The 21,280-nt window shown below is 56.6% G+C and overlaps 1 protein-coding gene across 7 annotated transcripts in view; it reads right to left on the reverse strand.

Annotated features, from left to right (window-relative positions):
• Positions 1 to 21,280, reverse strand: part of GRM4 (glutamate metabotropic receptor 4) — a 117,098-nt gene that overhangs the window by 61,556 nt on the left and 34,262 nt on the right. For all 7 annotated transcript variants that reach the window (XM_029944221.1, XM_029944219.1, XM_029944217.1 and 4 more), the window contains exon 3: positions 489 to 705. In XM_029944221.1, coding sequence (XP_029800081.1) covers positions 489 to 705 — 217 coding nt within the window. The remainder of the gene's footprint in view (positions 1 to 488; positions 706 to 21,280) is intronic.

The following is a 21,280-nucleotide window of genomic DNA, read 5'->3' on the forward strand; positions in this document are numbered from 1 at the left end:
CCAGGGGCACCTCCTTCCATGAAGCCACAAGTAGCCAGCACAGCCCAGTCCGCCCCATGTAAGACATGGCCCCTTCTCTCACCCCACCCCATGCCCCTCCACACACAGCTCGATTCCTCAAACAAGCTTGGCTCCCAGAACCTCCTGACTGATCTCCCAGCTCCTGGATCCCTGAGACCCGCCCCTAAACAAGACTGCCTCCATCCCCTCCCCTTCTGCTTCTCTCCCTGCCTGAGAACAGTAGCTGTCCCACCGGATCCCACACCAGGAATACTGGCCTCTGTCTGCCTGGCCACGCCTACGTCTGCCAAAGTCATTCCAGCCACCCCCTGCCCCTGGGAGTTACCCAGCCAGCCAGCAAGGCCACAGACTGCTCCCCAGGGCCCAGGGGAGAGACTGAGGCCCATAAGGGGAATGACCTGGGGCACGCAGAGCCCACAGCAGGCCACTGCTCCCTGACATCCCCCTGTTCCCCGAGCATGACTCACCGTCCTCCCGGGACTTCTGGATGAAGGCCTCCACACCGCTCTCGCCGTAGCTGCCTTCCGAGGCCAGCGTGGACACGTAGTTCCACTTGAGGGCACGGACGATGTCCACCATGGCCTGGGCCTGGTACGTGTCCGAGGGGACCACTCGGGAGAAGAAGTCGTAGCGGCTGTTGTCGCTCAGGTCGGGGGCTGTGGAGGCGTAGCTGATCTGAGGGATCTGGGGGCGAGAGGGGCCACTGATGGGGGGCTGCTGGCACCCCCACCGTGCCCAGCCAGCACCACACCACTACACACCAACCTCCTTTCTGTCCCCACCACCTTGGGAAGGGCTAGGACACTGCCTCCTCTTGATCTGGGGGAGACCCTGTGACATGGGCTGCATGGGTCCTAGCCCACTTGACAAAGGAGGAAACTGAGGCCCAGAGGCGGCAAGCAACTGGGTGGTCAGCCCTTCCCGGCTCCAGTCCAGAGTTCCAATGCCTCCCCTGACCCTCCCCATGTCTCTCCAATCCCACAGGAGCGAAGCTGGCATCAGGGTGAGAAGTGACTGGCACGTCAGCCTCCCGCCTTCTTCTTCCAGAAAAGTGTCCCAACCAGCCTCCTCTGGGTCCTGTGGCTGGTGGCTCCCCAACCCTTCCCCCCCACACATATACCATACATACATACATAAACAGACAGCAGAGCCTCTGGGTGCCTCTATTTACATAAAGAGCTGAGAGTCATTTGGCCCATCATCCCCCGCCCCCAGGCAGCCACTCATGTCACCACCCAGCAGACCCTGTCCCCACAGCTCCTTTGTCCTGCCCAGCTCAGAGGACACAGAGCCCGGGTCCCAGCTCTTACAGCCCTACCCAACCCCCAGATGGAATTACAGGAGGACAGAGTGGACAGGGACCCCACCCCCAGGAAGTCCCTCTCTCCACAGCCTGGGATGCAGAGCCCCAGACAGGCATCAACAGCAGATTCCTGCCCCAGGTCTCCACAGAGCACCTTTCTGCACCCATAGACCCCCCCCTGGGCCCGCCCCAGGCAGAAGTGAGATGCAGAGCCTGTAAGCTGTCCTTCTTCCTGTAGTTGACATCCAACCATCCCCAAAGGACAAAAACCTCACAGCCAGTCTGTGGCAACTGAGAGCAGGAAATGTTCCGGGGGCAACAGGACTTGGGGTACACCATAGACTAGAGGTTGCCCACCTGGACTATGCCTTGGGTGTCCCCATCCCCAGGGACAGCAGAAGTCTGCCTTCCACTGAGGATGCCCGTTAGGAAAAGGATGTGGCCCAGCACCGCCCCCATGATGCCTGCCCAGGGGGACCCCCACAGGCCCCTCATAACCCCCCATCCCTGAACTCACTCATGAGAAAGGTAAGGATGGGATGGGGAAAACAGATGTTTGGTTTTCTGGATTTGCTGAGCAACTAAGGGTTAACCCCCCAAAGCCTCTCATTGTAGTTCCTGTGATCTTTATAAGATGGTATACAGTACGCTAACCACTGTGGTAGGTCGTAATAGCAAATCTCTGGAGGCTACGGCCGCGCAAGGAATACTATTTGGCTGTGAAAAAGAACCAGGCCGCTTTCCATGCACTGTTCTGGGACAGCTCTCCAAGACCCGCAGCGGCAACAAAGAAAGGAGGCACAGCTCTGCGTGGGAGCAGCACCCCGATTGTCACGTGAGGGGGCAGGACAGACTCTCACCGCCCTAAAACGAAACAGCAAGGTTGCCTCCAGAGATGGCACCAGGTAGCCAGGGGACAGGGTTGGGAGGCCACCCTCCCCCTTAGACTCCGTGTATGTTTTCCATGTAGAATCATGCAAACGTACCACCTGCTTAAAATCCTCCCGAGCCCCAGCATTCGCCCTCTTTCCTACCTGTGTCAACAGCCTCTGAAAACTAGCCCAAGTCTTCCTTGTCTTGGAGAGCACGGAGCATGAAAACAAATCCCAAGAGTGTGGATGGTTAATTTCAAACGCCTGTTATTTTTTAAGGCCCGCTGAGGGTATTACAGTTGCAGGGGTGGGTTGGCGTCTAAGAGTCCGTCATTCAGGGCAGTCTCCCCACCTCAGCTCTATTAATGCTTTGGGGGTATAATTCTTTGTTGGGGGGCTGTTTGTGCACTGAAGGATGCTTAGCAGCAACCCCCACCCCTACTCACTAGATCCCAGTAACACCCTCCCCTTCCCCAGTTGTAACCGAAAATGTCTCTAGATGTAACCAAGTGCCTGCGGGGGGGGGGGGGGTGGAGGCGCAGAACTGTCCCCAGTTGGGACCTGCGTCTGTAGAGACACATCCTGAAACGCTGAGGGATGCAGTGGTACCAGGAGGTCTGGGGTTTGCTTCAAAAGAATCACAGTGGTAGCACATGCAAGAAGAAAGGACAATGGCCCAGAACGGACACCTGAGTCACATGTACATGGGGGCTCGCCACCCTATTTGTTTTGTCCGTGTCCAAAATGGCTGTATTTAACACATCTTTAACAATGCGACAAAACAACACAGACAGCACCCCTGGGCCATCCGCCTGGACAGAAGTGCCCTGAATGTGGAGCTGGAGCTGGAGCAGGCAGTGGGGAGTGTGGGGCCAGGGCCTGCCCTACCTGCCTGCCGTCCCAGCAGGTCCCTGAGAGAAGATGGGGTGTTTGTCAGCTTCCCTCTGTGCCTGGTCCTCAGCAAGGAGTGGTGATCACAGGCCCAGGAACCTCTCTCTTCCTCATTAGAAGAAGCCTGTTGCCTACTTCTGATGTTTCCTCCCAACACAGTGCTTGGGTCAAAAGGGACTGTGCACAGCCAAGGAAGCCCAGGGAGGTCCCAGGGCCCCTCACACGGGCAACTTCCCACTCATCCCTCATTCCTCCTGCCTCCCCTCCAGTTCAGGCGCTCAGCATGGGCAGGGGCAGCAGACGGACAGATGGATGTCCGGCGATGAGGACCCAGGCCCCCGTCCCACCACAAGCCCCCACTCCCACAAAGGATGGGAGGGCCAAGCATGGGGTTGGGTATTCGTCAATCAGCGGAGGGGCCCCTGATCTGCCCCCAACCATTCCTGACACCTGGAAAGGGGATCCAGCCCAGAGGTGGTTGGGAGGGAGGGGACAGGTTCAAGAGTAGGGTCAGGGGATGGTAATCCCTGGCCAGCTCCTCCTCCTGGTCCAGTCCCAAGGCTCCTCCCCTCCGACTTTCCTAGCGGGGTGGTTCCAGCAGAGATTTGGAAGCTAAAGTGCTCAGGTTCAAATCCCAGCTCAGCCACCCACCAATGGGGAAGCCTCCAACAAGTTACTTCACCTCTCAGGCCTCAGTTTTCTCAGCTGCGAAATGGGAATGATTATAATCCCCCATCTCAAAGAGTGTAAGGGTCACAATGAGGGAATTTTCGTGAACTTCTGGCAGCCAGTAAGCACTCAGAAGGTTAGCTCTTTGGGCGCCTGGGTGGCTCATTCAGTTAAGCATCCAGCTTCGGCTCAGGTCATGATCTCATGGTTCATGGGTTCAAGCCCCGCATTGGGCTCTGTGCTGACGGCTATCTCAGAGCCTGGATCCTGCTTTAGATTCTATATCTCCCTCTCTCTCTGACCCTCCCCTGCTCGCACTGTCTCTCTGTCTCTCAAAAGTAAATAAAAAACATAAAAAAAAAAAAAAAAAGAAGGTAAGCTCTTAGGTGAACTATTACCGCTCCTGCTATACTGCCCTTAGCCCTCTATCCCCATGCCCTCCTCTGAGTCCCACCCCCAGTGCTCTCCCAACAGTCACTGCTCCTGTTGGTGGGGCACCTGGTCCTGGATTGCTGACCACAGGCCCTCCAGGGCCCTCCTCCTCCTGCTCCTGCCCAGGTCAGCAGCAGCATGGGGAGACACAGGGACCCCTTGGACACCCTGGACGGGGTGACTGGGACAACCTGGCCCAAGGGGTTCTGACCAATGTCTCCTCAGCACTGTCTCAGCAGCACAGCTGGAGCCAGAGCGGCATTTGATTAACATCCTCCTGAGAGAAGTCCTCTCCTCTCCCGACCGGGGAGAGGCAGCCACGGTCCCACCAGTGCCAGCACAAGGGGCAGCCGCAACCTGGATTCAAGCAGCACCTGACCCACCACAGCTAGTTTACTCTCAGTCCGTCTGCCTGGCTTCCTCTGCCCCCAGGGCCCCTGTCGCCACCTCCAGGCAGCCCTCCCTGCGCTCCAGAGAGCCTGCTCCCACAAGCACCCAGTAGGGCTGCTCCAGGGGCACAAGGCACACCCTCCTGGTGTGAGGATGCCTAGTCTACTTGTTTTAAGGCGCCCCCATCGAGCTGGGCAAGGCTACTCGTGGAAATGCAGAGAAAAGTAGACAGCCCCCAACACCCACTGCACCCCGGGAAGACGCAGATGGGGGCACCCCAGAGTGACACACAGTGTGTCACTGGAGCTGGCACCCAGCAGAAGAGGAGAAGGGCGCTGGGAGATAGGACACCCCCAGCAGGTGACAGCAAACCAGAGCGCAGTCCCCTAAAAGCTGATACTTCACTCAAGGCTTCCAGAAGGGATGAGTGACTGAGGGGAGGGAGGGAGGCAGTGAAAAAATCTCCCTCTCTCTCTCTCTCTCTCTCTCTCTCTCTCTCTCTCTCTCAGGCTTCTGGAGTGACAAGGAGGTCCCTGCCACGTGGGGAAAGACAAAAGCTGCTTCCAGGCGTGAGCAACAATGAAGATGAATGCCAAGTGCATCTGCGTGTGTGTGTGCACGCAGGCATGTGCGCCCACGTGTGCGTGCACGTGTTGCAGCATGTGCCCTGAGCCCAGGAGCGCACAGTACATCCATTCATTCCTCCTCCCAATCATCACGGAGCACCGACAGCCCGCCAGGCACAGTTCTCAGCGCTGGCGATAGACCGGGAAACACTGTCCTCGCGGGGCTCCCAATCGAGACACAGGCGGGCAAGGGAAAGGTAACACCAAGCTGTGAGATGGGATTAAGGGTCCATGAGAAAGAGAAAGAACAGGGCAGGGGACCCTTAGAGGGGCCAGAGGAAGTCTCTCTGATAAGGTGACATCTGAGTCAAGACCTCAAGGCAGCGAAGGACGGAGCCATGTGAGTGTTTGAGGGAGGGCATCTCAGGCAGAGGGAAGAGCCAGTGTGCATATGTGTGCATGTGTGTGCACATGCATGTGTGTCCAGGCACGCACATGTGTGTGGAGAGCCTGAATCTGTTCTCAGGTTGCCCCAGGCCGCCCCAGGCCTGTGAGCAGTGCCACATCCCTACCTACATGTGGCAAAACCAGCAGACCCACAGGCAGTGCCCCAGGGCGCAGCCTCTGGCTTGCTGGCTCCCAGACTAGCAGAATCTAGGGACTCCCTGAGAGGGGCTGGTCCCCATCCCACACCATCCAGAAGAGGAGAAGGGCGCTGGGAGATAGGACACCCCCAGCAGGTGACAGCAAACCAGAGCGCAGTCCCCTAAAAGCTGATACTTCACTCAAGACTGTTTAGAAGAGTCAGGGATGAAGCCTCCACCTCGACCTCTGCAAGGCCTGTGGCACCCTGAGCCACGTAGCCGGGTACCCATGGCCATCACCATGGATACCCCAGGGCCACCCCTCAATAACCCCAACTCCCTTCCTGTGAGTGTTAGTGTTTAAAAGCACCTCCCCTTCCAACCTCTTCCCTAATGCTTTGCCTCCTCCTCCAGCCTCTTCCCTAATGTTTCCAGCACATTCTGGTGCCAGCCTGCACAGGCTTGTGCTATGACCCAGCCTCGTCATCCAGCTTTGTGACCTTAGGCAAGCTAGCAGCCTCTCTGGGCCTCAGTTTCCTCCCCTATAAAGAAGTCACAATAACAAAGAAAGGACTGCACCAGCAAGGGCAGGCAAAGGGCTTCCAATATGTGAGACCTTGGCAAATGCTGCACATTAGCCTTGGAGAAGGAGGCCGGGCTAGGACCACTGTGCCCATTTTGCAGATGAGAAAACTGAGGCTTGGGGAGATGCAAGTACCCTCTAAATAGCACAGCCAGGAGAGATGAGAAACCAGGCACAGATGGAGCTGTTCTGCCTCCTGTCCACTCTCCCCAAGTCCTGGCCTCAGGCCCCGCCCACCCTGCCAGCTGACTTTGCTCTTTCTGCTACAGCCACAAGCCAGGCCAGGCAGCCACAGATTAAACCTGGGACCCTGAGGCCACCACTGGCCGCCAACCCAGGCCAGGGCCCAAGAAGACCTCAGGACCCCCACCTGGCTGGCTGCAGCCCCTCATCAGGGAAGCAGGGAGACCCTGCATTGGGCTAGGCAGACCCCAGATTGGCAGCCTGCCCCCTGCCCTTGTGATCCTGGCTGCTTGAGGCCTCGACAGCCCAGCTCTCAGCATCAGCTTTTTTCCTCACAGATGAAAGGCAGCTGGGCTTTTAGGTACATGAAAGCTGCACGGGCAGGAATGTGTAGTTCAGAGAGCCCGTGAGAGGAGAGAGCGTCAGCTTCCAAAGGCCCGGCCTATGTGGTCAGGGCTGAGGGGCCCTGTCCCCCACCCCTACCCCCCTCAGCCACCTGAGCTGTGCACCATCCCCCGGGGGGCTCCTGCTGCAGACACAGGCCCCAGCGCAGCAGGAGATGCAGCTGGCCACCCCTGCCTCCCTCAATGGGGCCTCGGGAGGGGTGGGGGTGAGGTGTCTCACTCAGAGCTGGGCACACAGTAGGCATTTCACACACTCTCGTGAGGCACCAAGCACTCCTCTCAGCCAGGTGCTGAGGGCACATTTAAATAACCCATCTTGGGAGACCTAGGCTGGTGGGGGCTGGAAAAGGCAGTCCTCATCATGACATGCCCCCAGGCTGCCATGCCAGCTTTGGGACAAGGATCACAGAAAGAGGGGAAGGATCTTGCAGGGGGGCTGCGGGGAGAGCAAAGGCTGGCAGTGTGGAGCAAGGGCTTGGACAGATGGAAGAGGTACAAAGAGATGGATACAGAATCAAGGAGGGTCAAAGCTGCTGGGCAGGGCTGTCACAGCGAGAGAGCAGGGGTATGGCAGAGGGGTGCAGGGACACATGAGAGGAGCAGTAGGGAGGACCCAGCACGTGGAGGGACTGATGGCCCTTGCCCTCAACCCTGACAAGGACCACCTCTGACAAGGACCCCGGGTTTAACAGCAGAAGACAAGCGTGACCCTACAGCTTAGGACAGCCACAAGGAGCCGCACACAACCATTCCCCATGGAGATGCCCCCCAATCACTAAGGAACAGAGAAGCAGACTTCCAAGGCCTGGGAAGCGGGGGGAGGGCAGACACCCTGGGCAGGGGGCTGACCTGGCATGCAGTGGCCTTTGGAAGGACCAGGATAGACCCCGGATAGGAAGGCTGTCTGCCACCTGCCCCAGGGCCTCCTCTTGGCCCCCACAAGGTGGGGACCTTCCCCTACACTCAGTAGGTCATTTGGCGGCCACTGGCCACTGCCCTACAGAGCCCCTGGGAATTCGGGTCAGGCTGGCCTACACTGCTCACTTCAGGATGCCCTCATTAATCAGATCTCACTACCCTGTTCTTCGGACACAGATCTTCACTAACCCCCAGCCCCAGGCATCCAGTCACAGGGGGGCCTCGCCTTGCACCCCTGCCTGGCCCAGGGCTGGCCTGTGCCTCAGGTCAGGCAGTCAGTCACTCCGCCAATGGCTGGGGGCAGCATCTGCAGTCTCCTAGCTCTGTCTCAGTGCCCAGGGCACTCAGCCTCCCTGCCTCCCTCACCCCTACCCCAGCCTGGAAACTGGGTGGCCCTGGCCCTCCTCTGCCTTCTCACAGGCCCCTCTTCTTCCCACACCACACCTTGCAGCATCTCCTCACAGGGACTGAGGAGTGGACATCAGACTATCCCAGGAGGCAAATGCTATCTTGAGACAGCAAAATTTCCCACGAGGCCCCTGTGGTCCTTTGCCTCACTGCTCCCAAGGCCACCAGCCTTCCCCTCCCACACTCTCCCAGCCCCACCCCACCCCCACGCCTCAGAGACTCTGATGATTTGCTCATTCATTCACCCACTGGGTAACAGTCCACAGAGTGCCTACTTCCTATGTGCCTTGCACACTCTTCGGCACTGGGGTGAGCACAGAGACAAACCCCTGTCTTCATGGAACAGACATTCTAGTGAGACAGATAATCCATAACAAATGAAGGTGCACCCAATGGATGTTGTCCTTAGAGCCCCTGGGGACACTTCCAGCTCCCTGCCCTCCTGGCACTCGGTAAAACTCAACCCCCTGGCCCATGTGGTTATGGAGCCTCGTGACATATTTGGGCCAAGGAGGCGGGAGCAGAAAATGCCATTCCTTCGAGGCCAGAGCATTTCAACCTACTTGTCAGACCCTAAAGGGTACATGCTCCCTCTGCCACCGTGGCGATGTCCCAGGCCAGCCTGGGCGTCTGAGATGAGACAGGACACTCAGCCCACCCATGTAGACATGCGAGGTGGTATTTATTTTATGTATTTTAGACCACGGAGCCTGAGGACGGTTTCTTCTTACAACATAACCTCGCTGGCGCTGACTGACACAGGGTGCAGGAGCATTACGCTCCAGCTCCAGGACGGCCAGGAACGAGCCTTCTTAATCTCCGCCTCACGAGCCTGGAGGTGTCAGGTTCACATTCAGCACAGGCTGGTTTGGGCTGATCTGAATCTTTCTCTCTCTCTCTCTCTCTCTCTCTCTCTCTCACACACACACACACACAATCATCAAATCATCATCACAACTAGCATTTACTGAGTGCTTACTATGTGCCAAGAACAGTCGTATGTGGTTACAAATGCCTTAGCACCTTTGATCTTACAATAACCATAGGAAGCAGACCCTCTTATTCCTCCCACTTTCCCCAAAACTGAGGTACAGAGAAGTTGAGAAACTTTTCCAAGGTCACACAGCTAGTCGGTGACTGAGGCAGGATTTGAACCCACAGGGACAGGCTCCAGAGCCCATGCTACTGACTGTCCCATAAAACCCCAGCCTCCCCCTTATACAAGAGGGCCTATGCTTATGTGTGAGGTGCACACGCACGCACACACCATCTCCGGTGGGGCAGGGTTCTCCGGGCAGCAGCAGAGGAAGCCAGCGCCCCCGCCGCCGTCCCCACTGAGTTCAGCCCCCTCACTCCTGGCTGTCACACTCTAGGGTAAAGTGGCCCATCTGTCTCCAACACAAAGGATCAGGCAGGGGAGGGGGCCAGAGGCCCCAGAGGGTTGTGTAAATGGCTCTGCTTTGAGCAACAGCTAATTTCTAAACATAATTATTAATTTCATGCTTATCATATGCAAACCTCTGTCTCCCCAACGAGATGAAATTGATTTAATTAGAAATTCCATCATCAAGCCTTTTGGATCCAAGCTTTTAATTAGGATCACCAACCCCACCCAAGGCTGCCAGGAAGTGGGCTCCTGGCCCCTGCTTCTCTTCCCAAGGCCCCAGCCTGAGCCAGGATGTGTGGGCACCTGCCACTGTGGGCAGAGCCCCACTGGCCAGGCTAGGGCCCCTCGCTGGGACCCCTACTCACGTCCCACCCCACCTAGGGGACACGGCCCCACAGCCACAAGTGGCCTCCTTCTCCTGGCATCAGAATGGGGAGACAGCTTGGAGACAACTCACCTCATCTCACAGCAGGAAGACAGGCGTGTGTAAGGTGGGCAGGAGACAGGAGACATAACAGACCTCCCCTCTTCATGCAAAATTCACACACCAGCCTCCCTCTGGAATCCCCTGCCAGGTGCTAATAAAATGCCTTTTACAGCTCAGCTCAGGGCGGTCTGTCAAAATCATCAACAGCTCTCCGCATTTTAACAAAGCATCTCCAACACATTACCTCTGACCTCATCTCCAGCCACTCCCAGCTCGGCCGCTTTCACTGGCTTCAGTCACACCAGTCTCCCTGCTGAGTCCTGAACCTTCTAGGCTTTCTGCCTCAGGGCCTTCGTACTAGCTGTTCCCCAGCCTGAATGCTCTTCCCCCCGATCTGTAGGTGGCCTGCTCCCTCACAGACAGATTGCCCAGGAAGGCCTTCCTCAACCACCCTATTTAGTACCAATCCTGCTTCCCTACCCTGCACCCATCTCCACTTTCCTTGCTTTGATTTTCCCCAGAACTATGATCACTTTCTCACTTGCTTACTTTTCCACTTCATATCCACCTCCTCCTAAAACGTCAGCTCCACAAATTCCGGGACCTTCTTTCATTCCCAACAGGATGCCTGGCATAGCACTTGGCACAGGGCAGGTGCTCAACACGCCAAGGGGCCACTTCATTCCTGCCACACAGGCAGCCTGAGGACACGCTCCCAGGGGTCGTAAGCACCTTAGGGCCAGGAAACCAAAGCTCAGAGCCCTGGGGCTTTGCCAAGGTCACAGAGCTGGTCAGTGGCCGAGTTCCCCTTCTCACATGGCCTCACGCTTTGCCTGGGGAAGCTGGCCACTCGGTGGCAGCTCTGAGGTCTCCTGCCTCCTTCCCCAGGGCTCAGCCGGCGCCTGGGGCCTGCTGTGCCCGCCCACCCCACCCTCACCCCAATTTCACACAATACCCTAGAAGGCAATCATTGTGAGGCTGTCCTACACCCACCTCTGTCCCCCCTTCTCCGGAGCCCACCTGGCCTCTTATCGGGAGAGCAAGCAGACACTTGGATTAATTTCCAGGACTGTTCTAAATTATGTCTTCCAGGAGAGAACCAGACAGATGCAGGCTACAGGCCTTTGAACAAATATTTCCCCAGAAAGTGCTTTATTCGGTCCCGTCTCACTCTTTTAAACATTAGATGTTTTCTTAGGAGCCCAGGAAACCATAGGGCCCGATAAGGCACGGAGGCTGGGGAAGAACATAGGGCGCAGAGTGGAGGCCCTCAGTGGACTGACAAAGGAGCCATTGGGATGCAGACTCCGAGGAATTACCGAAGATAAGAGCACAGGCGGGGAGCGCGGTGCAAGGGCGAGAGCAAACAAGATCCTCAATCAGCACTTGTCCTATTTCATAAGCAAAATGTAGATCGATAAATTACATTCACTTTTGCAGGTTTTACATGCTGACTCCGTAACCTTGTCAAGAGTGATACATATAGGGGGAGGCTAGGGGATGGAGGAGCCCAGAGGCCTAGAGAGGAAGGGCTGGGGACCAGGTGGGGGCCCTGAGGCTATAAGGCCTGTGCCCCTTTTTCCAAGAGGGGCTCAAAGCCCAAGATCCCAGAGGTGAGAAGCAGGCTGCCACACCCTCGGCCCCCTGCCTCGCTGTGTGACCATGGGCAAGTCACCCATGGGCAAGCGTCCATCTCCTCATCTGTGAAATGGGCACAGTGTAAGCCTTACTTTGAGGCTCCTATGGGAGGACGGATGTTAAACCTTAGAAGACAGCAGTAGATGTCCAAGACGCTAGGAGTCACGGCGGTATCTCTTGCACACACCCCGAACGGGGCAGTCAGCTAACCCAGGCTCCCCATTTGTTAATTCTCTCTGCAGCCCTGAGAGAGGAAACTGTGGCCCCGTTTTAACAAGAAGCTGTGGCTCAGAGGGCTGAGGAGCCCCTGGGGTCACCCAGGCCCATCTAATGGCAAAGTTGGGCCTTCTCTGGGACACAGAACTGCCTGTGAACTAAGGACCAGGCAGCACTGGGCACTAGGCCACATCCAAGTGTCCAAGGAGGTGGGAGGGCTCCGGACCCATGGGGGAGGCCGACCTACAGGTGCCCTGGGCAGGGGCTAGGCTGGCATAATGGTCTTGGCGGGGGCCAGGCATGCAGGGGGTGGGAGGCAGCAGGCAAGAGGCTGCTCGGGCATCGGTGGTCCTCATGAGGCCTGGCAGTTGTGGCTTAATGAGCACCTAGCCCATGATGGGTAGATTATCTCATTTCATCTCCACACAGTAACCCCACGAAGTGAATGCTCTTTAGTACCTTCATCTTTCAGAAAAGAAAGCAGAGGCCCGAGAACATACAGAAATAAAATCACAGCAAGTAGAGAGTGGGACTTGAACCCAGATCTGTCTGACTCCAGCACCTGAGCGCCAGCTCCCCAATGCCGCACCAGGCCCGCACCCCATGTTCACTCCCAGCTCCTGCCCTTTGTACACACCATCCCCCCACCCGGAAGCAGCCAGGATGGGGAGTCAAGAGTGCCCGCTCCAGGTCTCTCCCCTCCACATCCCATGAGCACACTGCTTGCCACCTCTGAGCCTTGGTTTCCACCTCTGTTCAAGGTGGGGTCATGTCCCCTACCTACTGGATTCACAAGGTAAGGACAGCACAGGAGTGACATCAGCCCCCGGCTGCAAGAAGTGGAGGCAAGGCTGGGACAACCTCAGTGAGTGGGGTGCGCCCCAGGGGTCCGTAAGAGGGGTCCGTAACCCCACCCGCTGACCTGCTCGGGCACACTGAGCGCCAAGGGAAAATTAACCACAGCGTCTGCCCAAGTGTTCTTCCAAGTTAATGTGCTGCGCCATGTGTAATATACGGCTCTGTATTACTATAATATGATATAATGGGATGTATTAACATTATTGAACACATAGGCCGATAAAAGTCACATCACCATCACTCTATGTAATTTATATCACCGCCTGGGCCACGGCCATGCTGGCAGCGGGGAGGCCCCACTGGGACTCTAGGGCTCCCGCTGGGGAAAGGGAGCCTGAGCCCTGGAGGCGGGGAGGTGTAGGAAGGGGGGCCCAGACCAGAGCAAAAGGAATGTGCCACCTGCCACCACGCCAGCAAAGCCAGATGATCCTCAAGCCAGGGTTCCAAGCTGGGCTTTGGGGGCTCTCGCCCTGAGCCCTCCAGCCAGTTCTCACAGCACTTGATGCCACAGTGACATCTGACTATGCAGTCCCCCCACTTGGCTGCCTGGCTCCTAGCTCCCCTGGTGCCCTCCTCCCTCTCAGACAGCACCCCTTCAGCCTCCTTGCCTGGCCCTGAAATTGGCAACCTCGGATTCAATCCTCTGTGCCCCCTCTCTCCACTCACTCCCAAGCCACCGACAGCCAGTGACACACCCCCAAACTCCAGGCTTCCGCCCACTACTTGCTCTCCATGGCCATCTACTGTGACCCCCAGATGCTCCCGAAAGTCGTTCCTTGCCAGGTAATTACTGCTCAGTCCACAGTATCAGATACGTCCTTGATTCCTCTTTTTTCACGCCCTAAACCTGATTTATCAGCATATTTGCTGCTGGCTCTACCTTGGAAATAAATCCAGAATCCAACCATGGCTCAACTCTGTCACCACTACCACCCCGGACCTTGGTGTTGGCATCACTGGCCGGAACTATCCCAGCAGCCTCCTCGCTGGCGCCCCACCTCCCACCCCCCACTTCCCATCACAGAGTCCATTCCCTACCCGGCAGCCCAAGGGACCCATTTAAAACCCGGGTTAGATCACGTCCCTCCTCTCTTCAAGAGACCCCCGTCTCAGCCAGAGTAAAAGCCAACATCTTTCAGTGGCTCACTAGGCCCTACACAATCTGCCCCCTTAGCCTCCTAACCTCACAGCCCACTACCCTCTCCCTCCCTTGCTCTGCTCCAGCCGCTTGGGCCTCATGCTCTTCTTCCCAACACACCAGGCAGGAGCCTGCCTCAGGACCTTTGTACTACCTGTCCACTCATCACTGCCTGTGATACTATACATTTCACTCATGTGTCCTCCTGATCATCTGCCTCCCCACTGGAGTGCCAGTCCCCCAGGGACAGGGGGTTTGTGTCTGCCTTGCTCACTGCCATACCCCAGGACTTAGAACTGGGCCTGGCACCAAAGCCCTTATTTTCCAGGTTCTGGAGATAATATGGAGATAAATATGAATGATCAATGAATGAACAGATGAGCCAAAGCAGCAATCTGCTTCTACCTGATTCTCATAAACGAGTTTCTCTACATGATTCTTTTGGCGAAATGTAACTGCTTCTAAAGGCTTTGAAAAACACTGGCCTGGTCCAGGTGGGGAAACCGAGGAATGGATATAGGCTGCGTGGCAACAATTTAGCCAAGACCACAGGATGGGCTGGTGGCTGGCCGCTGACAGGGCTCATCTGTCCCCTGCCCATTCCACTGACCCAGCCCTGTCTCCAGTGGGGTCCTGGGGCGAGCAGGCTACTGAGCCCCCCGCCTGGGGGTGTTGTCACCCTCCCACAGCTTCTCTGGTCCCTGGATGCCCGCCACTGTCACCCTCAGGCACAGCAGCCCCTCACTCTGAACCGTCATCTTCTGACAGCACCCTCAGGAAGGGTCCCACATGTGGGTATACCCTGGGGGGTGTTCCACCCCAGGCTGTCCTCTTGGGCGACGTTTGTTGTGGAAGCCCCAAATCAGCCTGCAAAATGAGGGCTTCTGGACCCTGGCAAAGGTGGAAGTGACATGGGCCTCCCACCCCATCACGCAGTCATTCAAAATATGTTTACTGAGCACTCACGATGTGTCGGCACCGTGACAAACACCAGGGGTGCCACAGTGGGCAAAAGCAGACAAATATCTGTCCTTATGGAGCTAAGTCCAACAGGAGAAATGGTCTCTAACCACAACGTCAGATGTGCTGGGAAGAAGAGACAAGGGGATCGTGACAGTCTGGAATAAGGGCCTGGATCTGGTCAGGGTACTCAAGGAGGCTTCCTAAGGAAAGGCAGTAAACTGACATCTGAAGGGTGGATAGGCAATACCCAGCTAAGGAGGAAAAATGAAAGAGCATCTTGGACAGAAGGAAGCAGCAAGTACAAAGGCCCTGTGGCCAAGAGTCCATGGCAGTTTCAAGGAAAGGCAAAAATCACAAAGAAGATGGGAGAATAAAACATGAGATACACCTGCACAGAAAACAGACCTGGGGGCAGTATGGGGCCCCAGGAGCACAGGGGGAAGGCCACTGCACCAGTCCAGATGAGAGGTGAGGGCCGCTGGGCCAGGGGCTTCCTACAGAAGTATGACCTCCCCACAAGGCCTTCAGCTCCAAGTATCTCCTTCCTTGTGACGCTCAGTGAGCCCTTCACTGAACTCTAAGCTCTCCAAAAACCAAAGGAGCCAGAAGACAGGCAAACAAGGTCTCCAGGTGCCTGCTTCCCCTGTGACCCAACCCACCCCTTCAAGATAAACAGGTTCCCAGGGGGTTTTCCAGCTGTCCCAGTGACACAGGGAGGGAGAGGGGGTGGCCAGGGAGTAGGCCCAGAGCGAGAGAAGGCCACCCTTGCATCTCCCCTCTATTGCTGGCACCCCGTGCAGCTTGCCACAGTGGAAAAAACCTAAATTTTGGTCTGTCACCAACTCACCAGGCAGCCTCAAACTAGATGCTCTTCCGCCCTGCACTCCAGGTTTCTCATCTAAGAATCGTAACTGCAGTAATAGTTCACATCTCTTGAGCCCTTACTACGGGCCAGCCTCTCTTCTCAGCATTTATTTAGTCCTCACCAGAATCTGGTCATAGACAGAGATACCAGCGTTTTGCCCATTTTACAGATGAGGGAACTGGGCCCAGAGAAGTAAAATTACTTGCCCAGAGACAGGCGTCTGGGAGGTGGCCAAGCAGGGATTTGGGCTTTTCCGGCTGAGCTGTACTGCATCACCATGGAAAGAAGGACTGGACCGAATCAACTCGAAGACCCGACAAGGGCTGCTGCGGCTTCCTCCTGCCATTCTCGGCCCACAGAGTCAGCCTCCTGCCTGGAAGGCCCCAGCAGGTATGACTCGGGGTGGGTCGCTCCCCAGACCTTCTATTTCTCTCCACCTTGTGCAGAAACCTCCAAATGTTCCATTCAGTCCCGCGACCACATTCCTCCTCTCACAATGTGCCAGATATTAGGACGCAGTGGAGGAGAGCACAGTCCCTGCTGGTACCAAGGGCCTGCTCTTGGCAGTGCCCCAGCAGTCCCCAGTGGCATGGGCCCCGGCCACCCACTTAAACCTGCCCTTTAAGATACCTGTACTGGCTCCTTCCCTTCTCATTCCTCCTCCATCACTGGTGTGTCCTGCGGTCACCTCCAGGGGACCGACCCCAGACAGACCTCTCTACCATTACCTCCCTTAAGTCCCCCAGACAGTCCTCTCTACCACTACCTCCTTTAATTTACTCCCAACAAAACCCAAATAGACATTACTATCTGAATTTTGTAGGCAAAACTTGGAGACAAGAGAAAAGTCATCCTCCCTCAACTGCTCTGCTTACTGATTGAAACCCAGGCCCTCCAATGCCAGAGACAGAGCCCACGGCAGGAACCACCAGCACGTCTGGGTCCTGTCCAGACAATGAGGGGACAGGCAGGAGATGCCCACAGGCCCTCCCTGTCCCCGCCTGATGCGTCCAGTCTCTAGCAACTGGTAATCGGAGCTGACGCCGCTCTCTGGAAGGGAAGCCCTGAGTGGCTCTTGGCCCCTTCCGCCCTGTCTCACCCACTCAGTCCCCTGCCTCGGAATGCCCAGGCTTGGCAAAGCTCTGCCCATTAACCCAGGCCTCAGCAGGTCCCACTGGGGAGCCTCAGGTAGCAGAGCCTGGAGGAAGGTCCTGCCACCATCATGGCGGGGAACACCGGGTCCTTCCTCGGTGCCAGCAGACAGCAGGCATCCACAGGGTAAATTCAGAGGAGCACAAAACTCAGCCCAAGTCCCCCAAGCATCTCCCAACACCTGCTACGAGGGCCAGAATCCCGATCGCTGGGACCAGTGTGAGTTCTTTCAAAGTCACCCATGTTACCTGGAAGAGGGAGCCTTTAACCAGAGACTCCTAGACGAGGAGGGTGGGACAGGGGTCTGTGCTTACCCACCTCCTAGGGCTGGCCGCTCACCACTTCCCAAGGCAGCCCGTCCCAGCTCCAGCATCTGCCAGGCTTCTCGAGGCTCTGATTTGAAATCCGCCTCTCTGTCCTTTTTTTTTTTAATCTTTAAAAAAATAATTTCTGTTTTTTATTTAATTTTGAGAGACAGCAAGAGATAGCATGAGCAGGGGAGGGTCAGAGAGAGAGGGAGACACAGAATGTGAAACAGGCTCCAGGCTCTGAGCTAGCTGTCAGCACAGAGCCTGACGCAGGGCTCAACCCATGAACCGTGAGATCATGACCTGAGCTGAAGTCAGATGCTTAACCAACTGAGCCACCCAGTGTCCTTCTCTGTCCTTTCTTGTGCTGCTATGTGGTCCTGTGGCCCCAGATGGATGCCCCCAGGGCTCCTTGACTCTAGTACATTTGCCCCCTACCCATAGCCCTGCTTGGCCATCTGGCCTGGTCTTCATTTGGTGGACTAGTGCACACATTGCGCACACACGGACACACAGGGGGCGCAGTGGGGCACACTCAGGCAGGACCACCACTTAAAATGGGAGTCAGGCCACACCACTCTCCGCCCCAACACCCTCCCCCAGTCCCCAGCCTCCCACTTCCTTGGGAGGAAAGCCCAAGCCCTGTGTGGGCCCTGCTAACCTTCACTCCTACTCCCCACCCAGTGCCCCCCTTAAACAGTCCCTGAGCGTCCGAGCGCAGCCCAGCCTCTTAGCCATTGTACCCGCAGTGCCCTCTGCCTGGCGGCTTCACCCACAGAGCCACAGAGCATACTCTTCCACTCCATCCACATCTCTGACACTGTCACCAAACAGCTCACCTAAAGCAGCCCCACCCCACCCCCTGTCCCCTCACAGGGTTGGCAGCCCCGACAGCCTGTGAGCCACAGAGGCCATGGCCCCTAGGGCTAGAGGCAGTGATGGTGCCCCTGCCTTGGCCGGTTCCCCCAGCTTCCGCCTGGAGCTGGGGGAGATAGCAGGAAGGCCCTCCAGGGTGGGCTGGGAGTGTGGGGAGTCGGGAGTCCACAGGAAATGGCCCCTCTCCAGGGGAACCCCGTGTCCCAAAGCTGCAAGGAGCCAAGCAGAGACAGGCATCTCCTCAGGCACCCTTGGGGCTGCCCCGGCCAGGTGGCCAGCTCTGGACAGCCCAATCTCATGTTCCAGAGTATCAGCTGGCAGTGGCAGGGACCAGGAAGGAGGAAACACACATACAGACAGAGAGACACACCAGAACTCGGCCCTGCCAGGGCCCAGCGCCTCAGAGTCAGCCCACTCAAACTGAAGGACCTGCACACACATGCGTGCTGCGGGAACATCCCGGAAAGGCTCACTCACTCACGTGCACCACGCACTCAGGTGCTCACCCACCTGAGTACACCCTCCACCTACACTCAAGTGTACACACACACATACACACACACTGGTACAGTCAAAACTGGCAGAGTCAGCATTCACAATACATTTGGGGGAACACAGAAGAATGTTCATAAGCCCTCCCCAAAGTCACTGCCCTGCCCAAGTGCCCATCAAGCAGCTGGAACTCTTAACTGCCCACGAATGAGCAGAAAAAGTGCTGACCTGCTCTCCCCCATTAACACGCAGCAGGTGGCAGTTTTTCTGCAGGGCTGGATGCAGCCAGTGGGAGATCCAGCCTGGCAGGGGCAGAGCTCAAGGTGGGCGAGAGCTGATGCAGGCCGGGAAAGGGCCTGAACAGGCAGTGGCCAGGGGGCCGTGGGGGTGGAGCAGGATGGAGACTGGGCACCAGCTTGGGGCAGCCCAGAAGCTGTGTGCCTGCCTACTACACTTGCCCTCTGGCCTGCTCCCATGGATACCAGGGGTGAGGGCTCGGCTGGCAGGCCTGCCCGCTGCCCCAGGTACCGCCCAGCCTGGGTCACTGGCTCTGGTGGGGTGGGGGTGTTGGCCAGCACCTCCATGCTGCTTTTCCTGGGTGTCCAGATCTTCCATGAGGCTGTAAGGACACAAAAACCCCCCAAGAAATGGGAGGGGGGCCTTGCCCAGAGACCCTGAGGTGGGGAGGCCTTCTCCCTCACCCCAAGTTGCACCTGTATAACTGTAGTGGAAACTGGGGGACGGAGGGGCAGCAGGATCACTCCCTGCGAGCCAAGCCCCGCCCCAGCCTAGGGAGGAGAGAGCAGTGTCTGTAATTTGTTTTAATAATCCTGCTGAACTGGGAGAAAATTAACAAACGAGAAACCAGCTCGAAATTAATCAAACTTCTCCCTGTCCATCCCCCCACCTTCCATCTTAATGAAGGTTATTTATCCAACGTGTAATAAAACACGGAATTAAATTAAATAGGCCTTTTCTTTCCGTCCTCTCCCCCGCCCCAGGGAGGCGGTGTCTCCGGTTTACAGCTCTATAATCCGTGCTGCTGGGAGGGCCGCTGGGAGGATGGCGAAGGATCTGTGATTCCCGGATGCCAATCACAGGGGTTTCCCCAGGAGGAGCCCCTCAATTAGCACACTCCCAGTTTGGGTCTCACTGCCAGCTCTCCGCCAAAAATATGAACGGCAGTTAACTCAACCACCCTCCAGAGACAGGACGGAGGGAGGTTCCTGTGGTTGGGCGGGGGACTCACCAGTTCGTCTGAGAAGGGGCGAAGGGCCTGGGTGTGGAAGGTGGGGAGCGTGAGCATGCCCCCACCCAAGTGGGGCTACCTTGATACCCAGGGTTCCAGCTGGAAGCACCATCCTGGCCGCAGCACCTTGGCAGGAAGGACTTCCCACGAGGACAGGACTCAGTCTCCCCAGCTCAGGGAGGGAGCACCACGGGTCACTGCACTCACCGCCGTAGGGCTAAGAACGCGCCCCACATCCTCAACTTCCTCTGGCAGCTTTTGAATCTACTTCTGCTTGTGCCAGGCCACCTTTTAGAATCACAGGCTCCTAAAGAGCGACTCTCAGGCACCCCCCTCAACCACTCTCTTTGGCCTTTCCCTCTGGCTTTGAAAATCATAAGAATAATTGCCTTCCCTTTACAGCTTCCATTTAAACCTCTCATCAACCAGGTGAGGGAGGTATTTGTCACTGACGCTCACTTTACAGGGGAGACAGCAGAGACTCAGAGAGGACCCTGGGCAAGGCACGTCTAGCTGGGCTGAGGGTCCCAGCCCACCCCAGAGGTGCACAGCAGGGGGCAGGGCAGGGTTCTTGGGAATTGGCAGGTCCCTGGGAAGCCTCCTCAAAGCTTTCTGTGGAGGAGCACTGGGGGTGTTTCCCTGGGAGGAGGGGAGGAGGGAGAGGAGAGGGGAGCAGAATGGAGGAGGGAGGATGGAAGACGATGGAAGGTTATTACAAACTCCTCCGTGCCTGCCTGCCACTGACAACGCTGCAAATCCAGTCTACACAGGGAGCCAGGGAGCACCTTTTAAACCTGCTTGTTGTTCCTCAGAGGAGCCGAGAGTGCTCCCGCTTCCAAGTCTTAGCACTGACTGTGCCCTCCACTCAAAAACCACTTAGCCACCTGGCTCCCTTCCTTACTTTCCTGGCTCTGTATTCAAACCTGGTTTTTTGTTTTCTTTTGTTTTGTTTTGTTTTCCTTTATAGTTTATTGTCAGGTTGGTTTCCATATAACACCCAGTGCTCATCCCAACAAGTGGCCTCCTCCATGCCCATCACCCTACTTCCCCTCTCCCCCCCCTCATCAGCCCTCAGTTTGTTCTCAGTATTCAAGAATCTCTCATGGTTTGCCTCCCTCCCTCTCCCCAACTTTTTTTCCTCCTTCCCCTCCTCCATGGTCCTCTGTTAAGTTTCTCCTGTTCCACTTGTGAGTGAAAACATATGGTATCTGTCCTTCTCTGCATGACTGAGTTCACTTAGCACGACTCCCTCGAGTTCCATCCACATTGCTACAAATGTCCAGATTTCATTCTTTCTCATTGCCACGTAGTCCACTGTATATATAAACCACATCTTCTTGATCCATTCATCAGTTGATGGACATTTAGGCTCTTTCCATGATTTGGCTATTGTTGAAAGTGCCGCTATGAACATTGGGGTACATGTGCCCCTATGCATCAGCACTTCTGAATCCCCTGGGTAGATCCCCAGCTGGGTCATAGGGGAG

Source organism: Suricata suricatta, chromosome 7 (genome assembly GCF_006229205.1).
Source record: "Suricata suricatta isolate VVHF042 chromosome 7, meerkat_22Aug2017_6uvM2_HiC, whole genome shotgun sequence".
In the NCBI taxonomy this organism is placed as follows: domain Eukaryota; kingdom Metazoa; phylum Chordata; class Mammalia; order Carnivora; family Herpestidae; genus Suricata; species Suricata suricatta.